Source organism: Centropristis striata, chromosome 8 (assembly GCF_030273125.1).
Source record: "Centropristis striata isolate RG_2023a ecotype Rhode Island chromosome 8, C.striata_1.0, whole genome shotgun sequence".
Classification (NCBI taxonomy): domain Eukaryota; kingdom Metazoa; phylum Chordata; class Actinopteri; order Perciformes; family Serranidae; genus Centropristis; species Centropristis striata.
In genome coordinates this window covers 21,187,110-21,209,165 of record NC_081524.1, presented here as the reverse complement: position 1 = coordinate 21,209,165, position 22,056 = coordinate 21,187,110, and the positions used below count along the sequence as shown (strand labels likewise).

The 22,056-nt window shown below is 38.6% G+C and overlaps 1 protein-coding gene across 1 annotated transcript; it reads left to right on the top strand.

Moving 5' to 3' along the window:
- Positions 1-1,728: 1,728 nt before the first annotated feature.
- LOC131976064 (uncharacterized) lies at positions 1,729-11,900 on the top strand. The gene is made up of 9 exons (XM_059338957.1): positions 1,729-1,813; positions 6,663-6,703; positions 6,900-6,955; positions 7,116-7,171; positions 7,901-8,118; positions 9,166-9,431; positions 9,774-9,890; positions 9,996-10,137; positions 10,420-11,900. The coding sequence occupies exons 2-9, from the start codon at positions 6,676-6,678 to the stop codon at positions 10,800-10,802; spliced, it is 1,266 nt and encodes a 421-aa protein (XP_059194940.1). The 5' UTR covers positions 1,729-1,813; positions 6,663-6,675; the 3' UTR covers positions 10,803-11,900.
- Positions 11,901-22,056: the final 10,156 nt, after the last annotated feature.

The following is a 22,056-nucleotide window of genomic DNA, read 5'->3' as shown; positions in this document are numbered from 1 at the left end:
GTTTTTTGTTCTACCGTGCAATGACAATAAAGACTCAAGAATAAAGTTCTTTGACTACTTATTTGTTTATAGTATGTCTTTGTCTCAATGTCATATGGTTCCACGTATCTTTGTCAACATGCATCATCAAATGAACAAGATAAAGAATTGAGACCTTTTCAGTGTCTTATGAAAGTTGTTTTTTTTCCAGAATGTCTTGCTACTAAGTTGTAATAAGTGAAGCATTAAGGACAATACTATGTACTATTAGAGTGTTTACATTTATGGGCATACAATTTGACCTTAACTGTGAAAAGTTGTCTTTATCATTACTAGTGCAGTGCCCATGGGAAGTATGTATTTGTATTGAACATTGATATTCGCTGGAAACTACTCGAATATTATTGGAAAATCGAACCTTGTAGCACACTTTAAAACTCCGAAAGATAGGTAGGCTAAATAGACTTACAGATGAGATGAGTCAGGGTGTAAATCCAGAGTGAATTGAGTTACTGACCAGAGCTGTGTTCTGATACCCATACTTCCATGAGTACATCTAAACGCAGTACACTATCCGCACTTACTAAGTATGCAGATTTCAGCAGGTGAGTGTTGTTCCAAATCTAATACTCCGTGGTGCACTTACCGGAAATTACGGTCGCATCAGCCGCCGCGGCTCAACACCCGCCAAAAACATCGCGCTTTGAACGGCGGAAAAAATACCCTTTGTATTGTTTAATCGTTGGTGTACTTCTACAATCCTGCAATATGGCTCCATTAACGCAGAAAATAATTTCAGCCGCCATAAAAATTTTTTTTTAGAGCTGAGTAGCTCTGCCTGGCTCCGCCTCTTCCGCTATGTACACAAGATGGCGGCCGTTGAGGGCATAAAGTGTACATCGTTGCACACTCAGCGTTTTGACCATTATGAGGGCAACATCCGGGTCCTGTGGGTACACTTCTTTTCGCCGCGATCGGAATCGGAACACCCTGCATACTCTAAACTAACTATAGTAAGTACGGGAAGTATGGGTATTGGAACACAGCTCAGGTGTAGGCCTATCACACAATGGGGCGGAGCTCCCCTAAAAGGCGTCCAATCAGAAACAGTGCAATGCCGCAACACATCCTACTTAAATAATGATATTTTGAAAAATGAATTAAAAAATCTTCAAATTCGAGGATACGCACCTTTGTGCCATGTGCAAGCCACATACGAAATCTGAGGTCAGTCTGATAAACGGTCAGAGAGATATGCCCCAGACACACACACACACACACACACACACACACACACAGACGCTTCTTGCTTTTACAGATAGATTTGTGTCATGAAAGTTCCACCAGCAATTTAAAACCAGTAGATGTCACCAAAGGATCACAAAATAAGTAAGGACACTTGGTGGATTTTACATTATTTACATTTTAGAAAAACTGTCTGTAAACTCTAAAACGCAGTCTAACCTTTTGTAAACTATATACAGCAGATCATATGTCACCACTAATGAACTCCACAAAGAAGATTATATGTTTTTTAATGAGCACTGCACCAAGACAAATTCCCATCAACTGTAGGTTATTTTCAATTTTTCTAACAAAAAAATATTCAAAAGAGCCATGCCGATTCATAAACATATTGACAGTCCTCATACATAGCTTATTATATTGTCTAACAGATTATTTACCAAAATGTGGCCCATGTTAGCTGACTCTCTGCTGACAAGAGAGGAGGAGGAGCAAACAGGGAAGAGAAGTGAAACTAAGAAGTTTTTATACAAGACTCCATTTTACACTCGTCAGAGCAGAAGGAGAAAACCAGGCTGTGTGAAGTCGGGTGAGTGTTAGTACTAAAATAGAGTTTACTCTGAATGTTCATGAATCTGCTTATATTTCCCCCGCATTATTTGTTTATTGTGTTATAATTTCTGTTAAGTAGCGTCCTCCAAGGTGACGTCTTCAGATGTTTACGCTTTTCATTTCCTGGTCTATCCTGACTTATTATTCGTATTTTAAACGGTTAAAGTTGATCATTTTGATAACTAGAAAGTGCACATGATTTTTAATAAACATACAGTAAAGAAATACAGTATATTACAGTAAATAAACACAATAACAGGGCTCTAAACATACGCATTTAATTTAACCTGTTCACGTGTTCACACGCAACGTCCAGGAAATTGTGCCACTATTTTTAGACTGGTACAGGTAGGAATTAAGAGGGTTTCCCGTAGACTTCAGGAGTTTGCCACGTTAGGGGAGCGCAGTGCCGGAGAGCTGCAGTTTCAGACCCGCAGTTTCAAGCCCCTCATTTTTTAACGCCACCTACTGTACAAACATAAGAAATCACATTGTCTTAATCAGGGATGGGCAACTGGAGGCCCGGGGGCCGCATACGGTCCATACCCTCACTTGAAGTGGCCCTCAGCACAACTACATGCATTTGAGCATGAAATCTTAAAAGTGCAGTGTAAAAATGCACAAAATTACTTCTTCCAATGAATGTTGGTCTGCTGTTCTTGCACTGAAAAAAACCCAAAAAGAAATCACATTAAGTGGTTATTTTTATTTGCTTCATACTGTTTTGTATTCCTATTTATACTGTTAAACATGCATTTGAGCATGAAATATGTTAAGTTACTGCACTGTAAACATATTTCAAATTGCAGTTTCATCATATCTGGTTAAGTGTGGTAGTGTCCATGAAAAATTGTGGCCTCCTCCAGCATTTAAGTTGCCCATTCCTGGTCTAGATAGATTATATAACATATATATAACATAAAAATTACAATTATAATAGCAACAATAATAACAATATAATATGTATACAATTGTAGATACATTGTGTTAATATATGGTCATATCTACAACTATTAACAGATGAAATGCAGTAATGTGTTATTTTTATTTATGTTCGTATTAGTGATTGCTCAGAGTTGCACGTTGGGAAATTTGTGTTATTAGCATAATTACCATATATTCTGGTAAAATAAAAATGACATAATATGCTATGGCCTTTGGTGTTACGAGATCATCATACTAGATATTTGAAGACAAGACGAGATGTTTCTTTCAGACAATAAAGCATTTATTAATACCCCCCAACCCCTAGCCTGGGTATACCCAGACTGCCTTGTGCGCTCGAATTTAATTTCGAACTGCGGCGGGGTCTGGAAACTAGAGAGGAATCTTAGCCCTGTTTTAGGGATCCAATCACAGAGCGGGGAGGGACGGTGAGACGATGACGCGTACTACTCGGCACTTGGAAGCTTTCCGGATCCAACATGGCTGCTGCAGACGCGAAACTCTCTTTAGCTGTAGATGGTGTTTTAAATAGTTTAGAGCGAAAGTTGAAAGGCGAAAGGTCTCTCGGCAGCTCCGCTGTCCCCCGGCTGGTAGCGAGATCACCGGTAGCGGGGCTATTAGTTCGGGCGGCTCGTTGCGCCGAGCCGCCGAGACTGCCGGTCACCGCCGGTGATCTCGCTACCAGCCGGGGGACAGCGAAGCCGCCGAGAGACCCGCAGCAGCTTGTTTGTTGCCCATAAAATCAGTGGATGTGTGTGGCAGAATGGCATGAGGGGGAATAAAGCATGAAAATAAATAATCTTGCAGAAAGCGAGAACTGGAGAAGCAAAGCAGCAAACAACACTCTCTCACAGACACACACACACAACAAACATCCATCTCTGTTGCTCTACTGCATCATCTGGTATAACTGATCTGATACCTGCAGACGCTTTTGATAGACATTCTAAGCTCCCAATAAACGGCTCTGGAGGATCGTAAACCACACCTCCTCTACGGAGAAAAGCATTGAAGGTGTCCAGACCTAATCTCCAATGAGATTTGGTCTGGTGTTAGCCAGGCTACCCAACCCCAGACTTGTTCCACCACCATCACCACTACGTCATCTCCATGGCACCAATCTATCGTTTCCTCTTGTAGAGACTTCTTTAAAAAATGTAATTGAATAAGTAAGTCGATTTAAAGTAAAAGTAATAATCTTTGTAAAATACAAAATCAAATATAAAAACCCACACCAGCTGGCGTTTGGCAATTGTGACACAACATTTACTGTTAAAAGGGAATGAAAATTATCCTAATTCTTTAACAAGATTATCTACTTTTGCATATCTTTCATTTTGCTGTGCAACACTAAAATTAATAAAATAAATAGTTCATGTGTAACTCACATTGAGGTATTCCTCCACTTCCACCTTGTCATCGTGAAACAAATCATGAAGTGCAATTTCTTCTTCCACTAACTATAAAATACAATCTTCTCTGGCTCTCAACGAAGGCTGTCGCATCTTCCGTGGTTCACTCCTCTCGTCTCGTCTCGTCTCGTCTCGTCTACTGTCTTACACTTTGAGAGACTCTCTGCACTGCTTCCCAAAACTAAAGTAACTAACTAAGTCATGGATTTGATCAACTGGTCTCTAAGCGCAATTGAGGAGAAGCCTGGGTTGGGGGGAGCCCACCTGTCCTGCCGAGACGTTCGCAGCTGACTACACGATGGACGTGTGGGAGAGGTGGCGAGTTGTGTGCCTGGCGGCTCTTTCCGTGGAGGATATTGAAGACATCCACCTATTTGGAACCATGATTACAGGTCTTTTGCTGACTGGATTAAGCATTGCTCTGGTTTATTGAGAAATACAGAAAACGGTGACAGCTGTCCAAAGCCCCATAAGGCAGCCCGACTTGATTGAAGTGGTGGGCAGAGCTGTTGGTACTCAGACTGTGGCCACAAACCGCAATATGGATAAAATCATGGAGGAGCTGACGGCTTTGCACAGGCAATTGGATCGTTCCGGAGACCAGAATGGACAAGAAGGGTAGTTGTGTAAATTGAATGCGGCCACTCGCCCCAAGCCCAACAATTCCAATCTCATCTGCTTTTGGCCCCCCTCAACCAGCACTGGCCTCAAGGCCCTTACTGGAATAACAACTCCCCTGGAAGAACACTGCAGCGAGACGCTCTTGCATTGGGCCCCTTTCCTCTGCCGTCCACCCTCACTTGCATAACTTAGGGGTAATATTTGATAAACCATCGTCGTTTGACACCCATGTTAAGCAGCTGTCTAGTTCCTGCTTTTTCTACTTGAGAAATATCAGCAAACTGAGATCAGTAATTTAAAATACTGAACTTGAGACCTTATACATGCCTTCATCTCATCCTGTATCGACTACTGTAACTCACTGTTCTCCTCACTCACTATGTCCGCTTTACCGTCTACAGTCAATTCAAAATGCTGCAGCACGGCTCCTCACTTGGACAAACAGACGATCTCACATCACCCCCGTACTCAGATCTCTTCACTGGCTCCTCGTTGCATTCAGGATCCAGTTTAAGATTCTCACTCTTACCTACAGAGCGCTGCACAATCTGGCCCCCGGCATATGTAACTGAGCTACTTCACCCATATCCCTCTGCTCGCTCCTCCAATCAAACACCTTAAATTTACTGTCTGTCCCAAACAACTGCCTTTGAAGCCATAGCTCCGAAAGTCTGGAACGCTCTGCCTGAACCCTTACGGTCCGCAGTATCTGTGGATTCTTTTAAATGTCAGATTAAGACATATCTGTTTAGGCATTTAGTTGACTATATGTACCTGGTCAACTAGACATCCAGGCTTTAACTATGTTCTCTTGATGTATTGTGTTTTTCTGTGTTTGCCTGTATGTTGTTTTTATGTCCTTGTAAAGCACTTTGGGTTTTTTTCCTGTGAAAAGCGCTTTATAAATAAAATTTACTTACTTTCTTACTTACCCCCCATGGCACGCCTTCGCCACTTTGTATCCCCAGTGTGACAAGCGGGTCTGTGACCAGCGCCACAGTGGCTGCAGGACCGGGTGGCTGCTTGCCTGCACTGGCTACCTCCACTGCCCCATTACCCTGCCCTGTGGCATGTCATAAGTTTTTCATGTTGTTCAACTCGATAGCGATACTCAGGAAAATATTCGATAATCGATACCATTTTCGATACCACAAGGATAAAAACAAAGACCCCACAATTTAACAGAAATACTTTAATGAAAAAGAAAAATGCAACATGTAAAAATTAACAGAACCACAGGTTAAATATTTATAATAAAAAACAGTTGGGGGGGGGGGGGGGGCTATCGACTTTAGAAAATGAGTATCGTATCCGGATACAACGTTTTAGTATCGATACTTTTTTGAGTATCGATACTTTTGACAACCCTAGTATTGAGTTGTAAATGTAGTTTTTTTTTCCTCCTCCCCTCTCCTCACGTTATGCTGTATATTTTTTCTTCCATCCCTCTCTCCCTGTCCTGTCAACCCCTTTGTCACATTGTATGTATGTTTATGTATATGTATGGACGGGTTTATGGCTAATTTCCTTGTCCTAGTACTTGTTACTCTGAACTGTTGAGATGAGATTCACCTTTATCGTCATTGCACAGTCAGCTGCAATTCTAACAGACGTGACTTTTTTTTACTGTTTTCCTGTCATGTTTTGGATCCAGACTAATGACTACTTAATTTTTCTGATGCAGGCTCAGAGCAGTAATGTGGGCAGTCAGTTGTATTTGTACTGAGGTTGTGATGCAAACGTTGGAACAGTCAGCTCGTCTCAGGACTCTGAAGCTAGCTGAGTCAAAGAACCAAAAATTCTTTTAAACTTGATCCATAACTTTTGGTTTTGTGTTCATCTCGACAGGATTAACGACAGCATGAATAAAGCTGAGAAACCGGAACAATGTGAGTATTTTCCCACATTCATCAAGCTACTGTAAATACAAATCTTAAAATGTCCTTATTGTTGAACAAAAATATGTCTTGTTCCATATTCAAACTTTGTGGAGCTGTTGTGAAAATATTCGAGAATTTTGTCTGCTAAAGTTTTCTCATAGCTCGTTCAAGTTTTCATTATTTTTCTTTCACTTCCCTCCATCAGATGACTCTGATGTCAAACTGGATGTGAAAACAAACCTGCCCGAGGATGACATAAAGGTGAGAATGGAGCAGATATACAGTGTGAAGTTTATTTTCATAAAATGTGATTATTCTGTACCAAGCAAACGGTGACAGGGGAATCGTGACTTGTTTTCATTAAACTTGAATTGAACCTAATTTCTATTAAAACAAATAATTTTGTCTTTCTTAATTCCAGGCTCCATTGTCCTTCTCACCTGAACTAACATCTGGAAACATGCAAACTTCATACAAGTAATATAAAATAACTTTAATTTGTTCATCAAGTTGTGATTCTCAACACCAGACAGTGAACAGGTGGAATCATGGACACCATGACTGCATTCATAAAGCCTTATATATTTCGCCTCTCATTCACTCCCACACTGATTGCAGAGAGCTACCAAACAATGTGCTAGCCTTACCATTTTTAGTGATTTGGGGTTCAGGAACTAGTTCAGGTGGCTTGAACAAAACAGCATTGCAGCCATGACAAGCTGACAGAGGAACAAAGTAGCTAAGCCAGAATACAGAGATTGGTCGATGCAGGTGGGTGGTGAAGGCCAGGCAGAGCAGCAAAGCAGAAGATGGAAGTTGTGGATGTTTCACCCCCAAGTTTAGTTAATAGGATATATGTGAACACAGCAGAGGCGATATCTAATTTGAGAACCCTCACAAACACTGGTATGAACACGATTAACGCATAAACACAATGAAACAACTGTCAAAAGACACTGCTGGTGTTCCATCATGAAGAAGAAAAAACAAACAAAGAGGAGGACATATTTTAGGGCAAATGCAACAATTGAATCCAAATATTCCATACATCTGGATAAATGAAACAAGCCACAGGTCTGAAAAAGTCCTGTTGGATTGGTCCCCCGAGTGTTATTATGCCATACAAGAACAGCTGTCAGCGGAAGCAGATCATGTGACCAACAATAGATGCTTGTTACATTAATTCATCCCTTCTGTGTCCTTCAGGTTCAAGTGTCCTGGTCCGGGTGTGTTCCAGTGTGATCTGACTCGAATGGTGTTTGTTATGGCTCAGGAGGCGGAGCTAAGTTACAGGACCGTCATATGGGATGAGAGCCTCCTCCAATCAGCTGGCAAGCTGCCTGCAGGGCCGCTGTTTGATATCAAGTGCTCCGATGACTCTGCTGTCGATGAGCTCCACCTCCCACACTGTGAAACAAAGGAAGGTAAAGAGGTCTTCAATGTGAAAAAAGATTTATACTAATATGTAGTACCAAATATATACACTACAGCTGAAAGGTTTGGAATCAGCATTTGTATTAATTAGGGCCGGGACTTTAACGCGTTAATTAAGATTAATTAATTACACAAAAATTAACGCTTTAAAAAAATGTACGCATTTTAATCGCACTTATTTTTGCACCGCAGAACGTTTCTCACTGGATGAGTTTCAGGCGGACCAATTATACTGGAGCACCAACTAGCGTTCATGAGTTCAGACAACAACAAACCACAGTGAACATGAAGGAAGAAGCTGATGAGACGCTTTGGTTGGCCCCGTGGATGATGGGACATTTTGTTACTAAAAACCAACGGATGGAAGCGTCGATAAGAGCATGGTTGTGTTGCTATGCAACAAGGAATTCACATATCACCGTAGCACATCGAGCCTCAAGTATCACCTCAATGCTAAACATATAGCAGCTAGCGGCTAGTGTGGTAGCTAGCGTGGATTGTGTTTTACTTTAAAAACCAAAGTATTATAGTTTACAGAAGGTCTACCTACCTATAGGCTACCTGAATTTATGAAATGTACTATATTTCTAAATATGCTATTGCTACACTTAATGGCAAAAATTGCACTGGTCTGTTGGACTTGGAACAAAAATAAACAATATTTTTGTTGCTTAAGCTTATGTCATTATTCAATAAACAAAAATTACTTCTCACTGTTCTCAGGTCACATATTTATATGCGATTAAAATGTGATTAATTTCGATTAATTAATTACAAAGCCTCTAATTAATTAGATTATTTTTTTTTATCGAGTCCCGGCTCTAGTATTAATGCTTTCCTCCTTTCCTTCAGTAATGAAATAATCAGAATAAGAAGAAATTGAAAGTTTGAATGAAATTATTCAAACTTCTTTTTAGTCAGTCTCCTTGCAGGTTTGCATTGCAGGCGAGATTGTTATTGGAAGTTGAATTTTGTATTTGTTTTCTAGTCCAGAAAAGCGTACCACACAAAAGCTGAGCAGCTTTTTCCTTTCACAGCGTTGGCCTTTTACGGCCTGATGTCTGTCGTCCACTTCACTGATGATGGAATGAGCATCTTGGAGCCGAAGGAGATCACAGACTCTCATGTGGTTGTGAAGGTCCCTCACCTCTCTGCCTTCGGCCTGATCTGGGATGCCTTCAAAAGGTTTCTGAAAATCTCACTGCCAATAAAGGGCCAAATTCTGCTGTTGCGCCGACCTCTGTATGTAAGGTATCTAATACTGGACGTAATAGTGCTGCAGGAAAACATCCCTGCGCATGAGGTAAGGAACCTTCTTAGCCTTTTAAAGGTCGTCATGACAACAGTTTGTTCTTAATTGTTTGTTCTCTGTGCAGTGCTGTTGTGTTTGGAGACTTTTATCCAGAATATTTAACGCTTAGTTTAATTATCCAGAATAGTTAACGCTTAGTTTAATTATCCAGAATATTTAACGCTTAGGTTAATTGACTTACCAGAACATACTCATAAAGATGTTTTAGGTGATTCTAATTCTTATCTCTCTGCAAAGCACATCACATGTGTTGTTTTTAAATGTGCTTGATGGAAAAAATTGCCTCGACTATCTCAGCAGGAACTAAACTAATGAAATTTTCCTTTACTGAAGGTTGCCGTCCAACATGAAGGTTCTGAGCTGATCACGGTCTCCTCTGACTGTCTTCTTAGCTTTGGTCAAAATTACAATGTCAAGTGTGAACCGACGTGCCACCTGATACAGCCGAAGGTGAGTCAAGTCACTTGATTCGATAGAATGATCCTGAATACAGTTTCTGGTTCATGTAGATTCAGTCAGGGAAGTAAAAAATGATGTGTTGCTTCTGGTTTTCAGGGTGCAGAATTCATGTCAAGGGTGGGACCAAATTACCATTCTACATTTGAAGTTTTCGTGACTCCAGACACAGAGAGTGTGACTGTGATAGTCCAGGACCAGGAGAAGAAAGAAGTCTGGAAAAATTTCGTGTTACTGACAGGTACAAACTTCAGCCTCCTGCAGCAGCGTGTCGCCTGATGTCAGAGTTCAGACCTGTGACGGACGAGAATATAATAGATATGTATATCTGCTCTTATGTACAATCTGGGACCGATCTCATATCATTCTGTATTTAGGCTGCATACAGCACATTATTGCTCCATTAACTGAAAAAAAAACCTACTACTGGTAATTTAGAACAATGTTTTTTTTCCCTCAAAGGAGAACAGAGGAGCGGATAGATGGTCATATAACAAAATATTTATTTCTGGTTATCTTCCAGCTCCAAGTGGGGAAATTAGAGGAGGAGAGGACAGCGTCCCATCAGAGGACAGTGTCCCATCAGAAGACAGCGTCCCATCAGGGGACAGCGTCCCATCTGGGGACAGCATCCCAGCTAACAAAAGGATTGTCTCAATTCGGGTAAAGTTCATTAACACAGTGACTGATTCTTCTCTGGGGTCGATTCTGGATATACTTCTTGAGCGTCGCGTGATATATGATGCTGAACTGCAGTCAATCTGTAAACCAAACAGAGCAACAATCGACAAAGCACGAGACACGATCGACTTGGTGCGAAGGTGTGGAGCTGACTGCTGCTCAGTTCTGATCACTGCTATCCGTAGGGTGGATCCATGTCTTTCCAGAGAGCTGAAATTAAGCTGAAGCAGAGGGGACTAACTGTGGTGCTGAATGTCTATAATGGCTAAGTACGGCTGGGCAATAATTCAATACAATAATTTATTTCATTGGCATCGTATCTTGATAAAAAAACAAATATCCAGTTATCGTGACACAAAATTACATTGTATAATTTGATACTAACAAGTACTAGGGCTGGGCGATGTGAGAAAATATGTCACCTGAACAGTATAAAAATGCTTATATATTTTTTTATAATGTATTGTCTAATGTAATTCAATGTCAAAAATCAGCGGCCGAATTGTTATAATGCAAGGTTTACGTCATTTATAAAAAGGAAAAAAGACAAAAATAGGCTTTAGTTATTTCATATAGACAATTTATCAACCGAATAACCAGAAAACATGCTTTATCATGATATACATTGTTAAAAAAAAGTAATTTCATATTTCAGTAACGGGATAGAAGATTTTGGCCATATATCGCCCAGCCATACAGCCTACACATTCCTTGCCATCTTTATATGAGAAATTTTGCCTTTTAAACTTGTATTTTTTTAAAGTGAACTTGGACTACATTGGATGATCGCTGAGCAGCGACATACTTTTATTAAGAGCTTAAATATAACCCACACAAACAAGCCCTTTTATTTGACTGTAGCTGATGACGTGGTGTCATTTCAGCTCCCAGTCCATTCTCTGGCTGCAAAAACACAATATAGCAAATAGACCAAACTCGAGATTTTAGTTTGTTATTGTCTCATGTTCATTCAAAACAATCTCTGTAGGAGGCCTCCACAGACGGCTTAATTTGTAGGCCAGCTCTGTTCCAATGCAAATCGGTAATTAACTGTGTGGTCAAAGACCTTTTAAAGGCCAATAAAAAGGGAGAACTCTTCGATCATCCTGTAGTTCTTCTACAGGTCCTACAGTCCTCAAATAAGGAGTTGATCCTTCTCTAAAGATGACTCCGGGAACAATCCCAGTTTTGTTTTTACGATTGTCTACATTTTAAAGTTTTTGTCTAAATCTTTTTAAACATGCCATGTCAAATAAATGAGAAAAACAATTGAGACCTTTTCAGTGTCTTTGTATTAAATAAGTTGTGAATTCTTACCAATAACATCTTTTCCTTGACTTTTTACATTTTTCTTTGGATTCAGTCTGAACACACAGTTAAAATTCCCACTCGGGAAGCTGTATGGCACATCAAGCAGGTCCAGTCAGACCTGTTCTTGTGCTTGAAGTTCCTGGCAGTTTGTGCTAATGCTCCAACAATGGTCTTCTGCCTTTTACTGGGTTCAAACCGGTTGGGTCTGTTATATCTTCCTCATATCCTTTTCCCTCTGTTAGTGTAATGCGATTGTAACCATGTACATTCATGTGCTACTGTAGCATTATTAAGCACTCTCCTAGAGGGATGGGTTCACCTGAGAGCTGAAACAGGAACTTAGTCTGGATTTACACAAATTGAAGATGACATGTTTACGGTAAATCTGAGATAAATATATTAATAATAGATAATATAACATTCTTAGTGACATGACATATTGCCCCTGTGTTTGTTTCTCTTCTGAAACATTGTTCTGTTATATTCTAAATAGGGCCGGGGCTCGATTAAAAAAAGAATCTAATTAATTAGAGGCTTTGTAATTAATTAATCGCATTTTAATCGCATATAAATATTTGACCTGAGAACAGTGAGAAGTAATTTTTTTTGCATGGATTTTTAGTAAACCATTGAATAATGACTGAATACATAAGCTTAAGCAACAAAAATATTGTTTATTTTTGTTCAAGTCCAACAGACCAGTGCAATTTTTGCCATAAAGTGTAGCAATAGCATATTTAGAAATAAAGTACATTTCAGAAATTCAGGTAGCCTATAGGTAGAAAGTAACACAATATTTTCAAGTACATTCAGAACACTGGAAACCCTGACTATTAGAAAACACCTCTCTGTTGCTTCAGAGGCCATAACAGACTTTGTTGATTTACCAACAGCTGGTTTAAAAAAGTCTAGTTAATTTCAGTCCAAAATGCGTCATTTTTTTTGACGCGTTAATTTTTTTGACGCGTTAATTTTTGTGTAATTAATTAATCTTAATTAACGCATTAAAGTCCCGGCCCTAATTCTAAATAATAATAAGTGATGCATTAAGGAAAATAAATATTTACCATTAGAGTGTTCACATGTATGAGCATAAAACTTGACCTGAAGTGTTGAAAATAGTCTATAATTCCTGTTTGTGTCATAAAAATTCCACCAGCACTTTAAAACCAGTAGATGTCACCAAAGGATCACAATATTTCTGCACTCCAAAATCACAATTTATTCATTGATATTCAAGACTGCATTTCATATCAGCGTCCCTGGTTGTCTGATGCAGATTAGATTTAGTTTATGACATTATTTAAACAGGTAACATGGACTTCATACACACAAACTTTCATATTTGTTTTCTTTTATTTCCTAGAAAATGGGCTTTTTCTCCATGTTATTGTTCTGTTTCAACATGTTACAACTGAAGCATTGTTATAATAATCTTTGGATAGAAGAGATGTTGCAGGACTTTAAAAAAAAAAATATGGTAGTTGAGAGCTCTGGATAGCAGATATAGCTGACTGTGATGATGCTTCCTTTGGTTTTGACCTGTGTGCCATAGTTTCAGAGACGGGAACGTCAGGAAAGATGAGCTGATCTCATCTGTTTAGCTTGGAAAAGAACGGGGAAAGGGAGCAAGAGGGAAAACTGTCTGCCTTCTGGTGGTAACATAATGACAGCTTCCCTCAAATTACTCAAACAAACAACCAGAATCTGCACTCTGGTTCCCGCTCAGGGTGATGTGGTGGCCGGCCTGGGAGGTGTATCTGGGTGAGAAAACCAGGGAGGGATGAGAAGTTTTTGGGAGATGGTGTGTTTGTTTTCTCCGTCGGCTCAGTACTCGGAGCCAAAAGCTGCATGTGAGAATCTGTGAGAATCACCACAGAAAATAAGAGAAGAGAAGACGATGAACACGGAGTCAAAGAATAGATTTGAGGTCATGAGTATGTCATACTAGGAAAAAGGAATATTTGTCATTTTGTGTCTTTGACCTTTCATAGATTTTATGGTATAATATTCTAATTCAAAGTCAAACTCTTTACTTAAATGAGTCCTTCAATCTCATAATAACTTTCTAGGACGATTAAGAGGAAGACCAATGTTTAGTGAGTTTACTTAGTATTGTTTCTAGAGCAGTTCTTGATATTATTATAAGAAAAACTACTAGAATATTAATTAATTAATGAATTGGTAAAACCGATGGGTCAGTTACAGTGGTGGAATTTAACTAAACACATTTACTCAAGTACTTAAATTTAATGTTGTGGTACTTGTACATTACTTGAGTACTTCCACATTACGTAACTTTATACTTCTACTTAACTACATTTTAGAGGCAAATATTGTATTTCTTACTCAAATCTCAACCTGAAAAGTAACTAAAGCTGTCATCTAAATGTAGTTGTCATAAAAAACATGATCTAAAATCAATATGCATGTTTATAAATTAAACCTCATATACTCAACAGTATATTAAATAGTTAAAATGAGCCATACATGGACAACAGTAAAATGCTGCTTTCATAAATGCATCAATATAAAAATATATTTGGGATTTATAAAACAATCTGAGTGTGTCCATTCTGCATAAAGAGTACTTTTACTTTTGATACTTTAAAAGTACATTTTCTGATACTTTTGTACTTTTACTTAGGTAAGTTTTGAATGCAGGACTTTTACTTGTAGTTAAACAGTGTGGTATTAGAACTTTGATTTATACTGACCAGTGGTGGAATAATTATTTAGATTTACAACAATAAAAGTAAATTCACATTTTTTTATGTTAAAATGACCTGCACTCAGAAATACTCAAAAAGTAATGTTACCTTTTTACTTCAGGCGATTGCATTTACGCTTTAAGTTGTGATACTAATTTCTGTGTTGGACTATAAAAATACTTCATCCCTGCAGCACTCTATAACTGCTATGAATTTCACTCTTTTTACATTTTGCAAACCAAGTTTTTCTTTACTATACTAATCTTTCATATTATTCTTGTTTATGCTTCTTTCTGTGAATGGTAGTCATGTTTTTATTATTACTGTACATTCTTATTCCATTGTTGTAATGCCTATTGTAGCCCTCATTTTATGTTTTTTTTTTTATTGTGTGTATTATGAGTTAATTTGTAATTAAATATACTTATGAAAAAAATTCTTTATGCTTTGCAAAAATTACCACATGACAGCAGAAACTGTAATGAAAATAAAACATAAGCATCCTTTCTTGACTCAATAAATCGAGGTCGTACTGTTTCTAGTTGCCTCATTTCCCCATCATAATTATATTTGTCTCAAAATGGGACACAGAAAGTAATTGTCACTGTGTTGGTTCCCAAACTGTCCTAATGTAACTGTCTCATTCGATCAGGCTTTCTCACTGCCCACACACAGGATCTGACAGGATGCTTATTGTTCTACCGCCCTGCTGCAGTTGTTGTTGGAGCGTTAGTGTGCCTACCCTGTTCTGTCCTTCCGAAGCCACGCCTGAAAACCACCAGCACGCACATGTGGACATCGCATGGGATCAAACCCCTTCCCTGCATGCCACATCTCTCATCAACACCTGCCGCTGGGTGTACAGTCAGGGGATCCTGGAGGAGTCAGGCTTGGCACTGACGACACCTTCTATCCAAGACGCTTCATTGGGCTTGTTGCTTCAGGGACCTGCTCATTAAAGTCAGCTGTATATGAATTCAGAGCCGGCCCGAGCCTCCATGGGGCCCTAAGCAGAATTCGATTGTGGGGCCCTCTTTTTCTGCCAAAAATATTGGTTGTTGATCATTCACACACCTACTATAAACTCATTGCGGCTCTTGCAGTGTTGTTTACATTATCCTATTGTCAGCCAGTCTTTCCAGATTTATGGGGGTGGCCCAATAAATAACATAAATAATACCAGCTGCAATAATAATACAAACAATGCCAATGAATGAATGATGTCCAGGGTGTCACATCATGTGTTTTTTAATCTCAAAATGTAGCACATTCTACTAGAAGAGTGAGCTAGGGTTGATTTACACATCGTTCCAAATGGTAAAATATTATATAAAAAAACCTAAATTATATATTTTCGTAAAAGAGGCATCTGGTTTATTATTTTTGGCTTCAAAAAACTGCGACAGCAATGTGCGAAAATAAATTGCAGTGCAAAAACAACAATAAAGTGCAACAACAAATATAATCACTTAGAAATATCTATATATATATCATATAACATCTTTACTTCTTGAATAAGTCAACCAGCTCCGCTTGACTTTTTTCCACTGTCTATAGGTATAGTGATAATGGTAACTTCGGCCAACATGCCTTTTGGGGAATGAAAAGTTATCCTAAATAGGCAGTGGCCCTCTGATCACCTGCTCAGTCCTGTCTAAATCTGAGAGGAATAATAAAAACAATTTTGAATTGCTCTTGGGGGCCCCCTATTGGCCACAGGGCCCTAAAGAGTCGATTGGTTCGCTTATGCCTCGGGCCGGCTCTGTCTGAATGAAACCAGACAAGATACAATAACCGGATTTTGCAGTCACCAATCTTTACATTAAGTTTTTTAACCAGCTCAAACTACAGGATGACATTCAGATCTGTCATCGTACATTTGTCTATCCTTTATCATGTCATCTAAACTCTTAAATCTGTTCTATTAAATGCAGTGATATATTTTATTTATCTTCAAAAAAGCACATCCATTGTGTCTCTTTATGTGTTTGTCCTGTCAGTGCGGAGGCCGAGGTGTGAAACAGTTAGCAGTGTTTATAAGCTGCAGCTTTCAGAGCAGCGAGGTCGTCTCTGCTGAACAAACGTCTCCCAGATGGTGGCGAGAAGCGAGGAAGCAGAGGAGGATGATTCTGGCTCAGACGGTGCCAAAGTAACCAAGGGACAGTGGGAAGACGCCTGTGTCTGTGTGTGTGTTTTGTTTAATCATGACATACAATGGTTAGTAATGGCAAAATTGCGAAAGAATGAATCACTATTTGTTGAACTAACCTCATAGTTGTAACAGTGGAGCAATGGGTATGATCCTGTGTGTGCGTGTGTGTGTGTGTGTGTGTGTGTGTGTGTGTGTGTGTGTATGTGTGTGTATTGCTTTTCTTGAGACCGTTTATGCGGCAGTGTTTTAAATACTAAGGTTTTTGCAAAAAAACTGATGTAGTATACGACCAGATAAATTAGATTGCAGGAGTTGTGTGAGAGTTTTTAAATAGCTGTTTTAATTAGGGCCTGAGCACTGACTGCAAGGCTCATGGTGCCCTGTTGGAATAGAAGGGATTATCATGATTATTATGTACCAAATTAATTTGCTTTTTGGAGGTTTTATCGTACTCAAAAGGTTGTGACACTTTGCAAATGCGTTCTTGTCTGGTCAAGAAGGTCTCTCAAATGGGTGTGGGAAAATAGCTCACTAGTGCCATCTATAAAACTTAAATGGAGTGGAACCAGATAGTGAGCTTTCAGGTAGACTAATGAAATTTGGTAGGCAGATGTAAAATGCAGAGACGCACAAAAAAGCCTCTTGGACCCATACCCTAAAATCATCAGGAAGTCGGCCATCTTGAATTGAATGAGCAATTTTAGGGTATTCGGACATTTCAGGCTACTTTAACTACTTAAACTCCTCCCAGAGACTTAACCTGATCAATGTCAAATTTGTCCAGTACCATCTTAAGACCTTTGTGATTAGTGAAAAGTTATTTAAAGTTTTGTTCATAGTTGTTGTTAAACACGGCCTCAATTTACTTCTATTTATTAAGGATTTACTTTGGTTTTGGATTCTTTGTTCACTGTGGAAGCATCTGAGAAAAACTAAGTTTTCTTCAAAAATTCAAGGAAATACAGGGTGAGAAACTGACATGTCATTTTGAGGGTGAAGTATTCCTTTAAGATTATGGTAAAAGTTGATGTCAGACATGTACATGTGATTGTTAGGGCTAAAAGATGAAAGGTCAAATATCTAATATCTCTCGAATATATAATATTTTCAACCACAGGAACTTTTCAAAAAACCTGTGCTTCAATATGAGGAACAAGGAATGGAGAAAATATGGGCACTACAGCTTGTGCAGATGTACAAATCCTACAATCTTCCAAAAATTTAACTTAATTTCCCTACATTAAAGGTCCTGGCTCAAATTGCCTCGCCTTGCCCTTTTTTTTGGCATTCACTGGCAAAATGTATTGATAGAACCTGGTACCTGGTGGTTTTTTAGTCTCATCTCAGTCACGGCTCCAAACGAGCTGAACCAACACCAGGTACCAACACCATATATATATATGTATATATATATATATATATATATATATATATATATATAGCATTTGCAACTACAGGTGCATCTCAATAAATTAGAGTATCATAGAAAATTGTATTTACTTTTATTTTTAGTTTCATTCAATTCAAAAAGTGGAAATAACACACTATATGGATCCATTACACGCACTTAATTTATTTAATTTCTTCTAATTATAATGATTATGGCTTACATTTAATGAAGACCAAAAATTCAGTCTCAAAAAAATTTATATTACAAAAGACCAATTTTAAAAACTATGTTTAATATGGAAATGTTGGCCACTGAAAAGTATGTCCATCTATATGACCCAATACTTGGTTGGGGCTCTTTGACTTGAACTACTGGAAATGGACTTTTACATCATATTCTAATTTATTGAGATACACCTGTATAGCAACTTTTTTTCCCCCTCACTAAACTAGAGTTTAAAAACGGCAGCCTGCAAATCGATGGCATTAAAGTAAACTGGTTGGCGGCCAATAAAATGATGCAGATAGTGTCATGTTGAAGATAATGTCAACTCCCTATGCATTCAGCTAAGAATGCTGCGGGTAGTATCCGCCGTGAAAATGAAGTAGAGAAAAAGACCTGATTAATAAAAGTGTTAGGTATATATTCCTAAAACCATGCAGCCTCATGCACCAAGCCAAGGGGAAAACATCATTTATCTGAATTAAGTTTATCCAATTTTCTATCTTAGTGCATAAGAGATGGTACTGTTAAAGCGTGACCTATAAAAGTTGTCCATAATATATGTGTGTGTGTGTGTGTGTGTGTGTGTGTGTGTGTGTGTGTGTGTGTGTGTGAGGCAGGGGACAGGACGGGACAGGACGTGGGGGTGGTGGTGGTGGTGGGGGAGGAATTAATTTACGGACCAAATGGCTCCCCGTGCTGCTGTGACATGTTTATCACGGAGCAGAAACACATGCTGTCAATGATCACTCGTTGTTTGAGTATCAGTTATCTCAACATTAAGGCCCATTAGTATTCTCTGGAAGTCAATTCAATTAGTGCTCTCCAGGGGCCCTGGGGCCACAACACCACATCAGTCAGGAGAGAGCGGCTGTCGCAAACAGAGTATGTGTGCGTGTGTGTGTGTGTGTGTGTGTAAGAGAGAGAGGGTGAGAGAGGATGGAAGTCATAGAGGTTAAAGGGACAGTTCCTGCTGTATGTCCTGCTGTGGACAGAGGGGGGCAGCAGCAAAATTTATTTTAGTCACCTAAAAATTGTTCCACCAAAAATGTTGAAATGTACGCTATAATTTGAATATTTTGACCGCTCTACCTTGCTGTCAGTCAGACAGCCTCTATCAATGCTCTCTTCAGGGCCACCAGACTCCATTCACAAAGCAATAATTTAACCTGCAGAATAAGTGAGTTTCAGGTCTACTGCTGCCTTGATTGGTTAGTTAGTTTGTGTTATTATGTGACTAAGTTGAATTTTTTTAAATTTTCGTATATTTATCCCTACTTAGCTTCCGCACTCCTGCCTGCTTCTCCAAACTAGGGGGCATGCTGACCACCATCTACTGTACGCAGACTATGGATATATTCCTTATAAAACCCCACTTCAATTAATCCGAAATATTAAGAAAAGTTATATTTAGCTTGTTCTGAATTCTTCTTTGGGCTGATTTGGGGTTAAATTTTGCTTTAGCCCTAAAATGTGAATCAGTTCTGAGGCCTTTTTATACATACATACTCAGATTTGATATTTTTTAACATAAAGTTTGCCATTGTCAGATTCCAGCTGTTATTTTGCATTGACTGTATTTTTTCTTCTTTTCTGAATTCAAACTTTATCTCAAACTCCTCGTTCTCCTCCTGTATCTGTTTGTGATTTGCTTCATTTTTGCAGAGATTTACTTTGAGACCATGAGCATCAGTAGAGTGAGTTTAATAAACATAAGTCTTCTTCTCTGTCCCACTTTGCTGCCTGATGTTAAAACGTAATAGTAACAGTTGATATTTAGATTGTTTAAATTATATTTTGCTGTCAAAGGTAGCTGAAGGAAAGACTGAGCTGAGCTGGCTTCATGTTCAGGATAGTTAAAAGCTTTTAAATAAACTAACAGGTAAATGGTAAGTCACTCTGATAATACAGTAAAGTGTCTGATTGTTGCCATGTGATTATTTACCTGTTTGTGCATGAAACTTGTGATATTATGTGTGTACTCGGATGTTTTGCCCAGGACTGTTTTCTTCTCCAGCAGGTGCTGCAGCTGGTCATCGTCATGGTAAAACCTGTTTTAGGTGGACAGAACGATGTCTTAATCCTGGTAACACAGCTGCCTGGATTACCGGCGCACCTTGACCTCGAGCGTTTGAATCCCTCACTTCCCGGGACAAAGCTGTCAGCCGGTTCACCTGCCGCTCGGCTGATGGCGAGATAAAGTGAGGAGGAACAGAGTGTGATACACATCAGAGCTTTTATTAAACTAAAGCTGCTGCTGGCTGAGCAAAGAGTACAGATGATTTTCTTCAAAACTCATGTCAGCCAGTCAGTGACATCCATCTTTCATATGATGGTATGAAGCTGATTGATCAGGTATTAACTGTTCAACTGATGGTAATGATGCTCTGATAATATAATTTAATATGATATATAATTTCATATGATAATATAATTTAGGTGCCAAGTAGTTTTGGAGGCGACTAAAACAGTCCAAGAAATATTTTAGTGATTAAACAATTGCAACATTTTAATACCAGCTCCATTAACCCATTGAAGCCTGAAAAATCGCTGGGCGATTTTAAAATAAGCCTCTAATTTTCTGGAAATTCTGGAAAATTCTGGGAAAAAAAGTGTCAACTCTTCTACTAAATAATAGATTTTTCAGCCTCTGTAGCAGATAGAAATGAAATTCAAAAAGGTATTTGAGAGCTTATACAAATACTACAAAACGACGTATCTGCTTTCCAGGCTTCAATGGGTTAAGCACACTATTTTATTTAATTTAATTTAATTTTTTAAACCAAAGATTTGCAGCAACCTCGTTACAAAAATATATATTTTTTACTCATTAAAAAAGTAATATTTCATTTTTTATTATTCCCTGCCAACATTTGTTGTTTTTCTCATGCTGAACAGCCTTCCAACAACTTGACTAAAATACACAATTTAAATATCTTAAATGCCATTACAATTAAACAAGTGCCTACTACAATGAAGCATTATCTAACAAAATTTTAGATTACATTTCCTAATGTTTCTTAATTTGTAATTGTATTTTGAAATTTTTGTTACTTCACACTAAATTCATTTTAATATTCCTGAGTTTTTTTTTTATGAAAAAAAACAAAGAGGTATAATCTGGACAGGAGAGATGTAATCTGGTCCAGGCCAAAATATGGAAATTATGATGGAAAAAACATTGAAATACAGACTCATTTATGAGAAACGCAAGGGGGCTGTAATCTGGATTAGAGTGGTATATTTTGTGTGATGATATGTGATGATCATGTGACCATTAATGTTGTAAAAATGGAACTACCTGCTTAGGTTTAGGCACCAAAATGATATTTAGATTTATGGATAAAACATCATGAATAGGCATAGGAAGAGAGGTTATGTGATGCCACTTAATGTGAAGCTAAAAAATAACTTTAATCATATATTTCCCTTGCAAACTGGGACATGAACATGAGTCTTTTAGTCAACGTCTCGTGTTTGTCGGTCCCAAGTGAGGACTGGGAGTACATGAATTTTTTTTAAATGAAGAAAAGAAGCTGAAGAAAAAAAAAAGGGACTGAGGGTAAGCGAGAGGCCAAGTGGCAAGTTGAGAGAGAGGACATGATTGGCTTAAGTCAGTGCAGAAAGATTGTTTCCTTTGGCCCTGTGCTGCGATTTCCTGCCCTGTGATCATTTCTTCCATATGATTAGGCC

What these genes read in the sequence shown, in the direction of transcription:
- LOC131976064 (XM_059338957.1), top strand. Translation starts at nt 6,676, where the DNA reads ATGAATAAAGCTGAGAAACCGGAACAAT. An exon ending in AAAACATCCCTGCGCATGAG is followed by an intron (nt 9,432 to 9,773) that starts GTAAGGAACCTT and finishes CCTTTACTGAAG; the next exon opens with GTTGCCGTCCAACATGAAGG. An exon ending in GCCACCTGATACAGCCGAAG is followed by an intron (nt 9,891 to 9,995) that starts GTGAGTCAAGTC and finishes TCTGGTTTTCAG; the next exon opens with GGTGCAGAATTCATGTCAAG.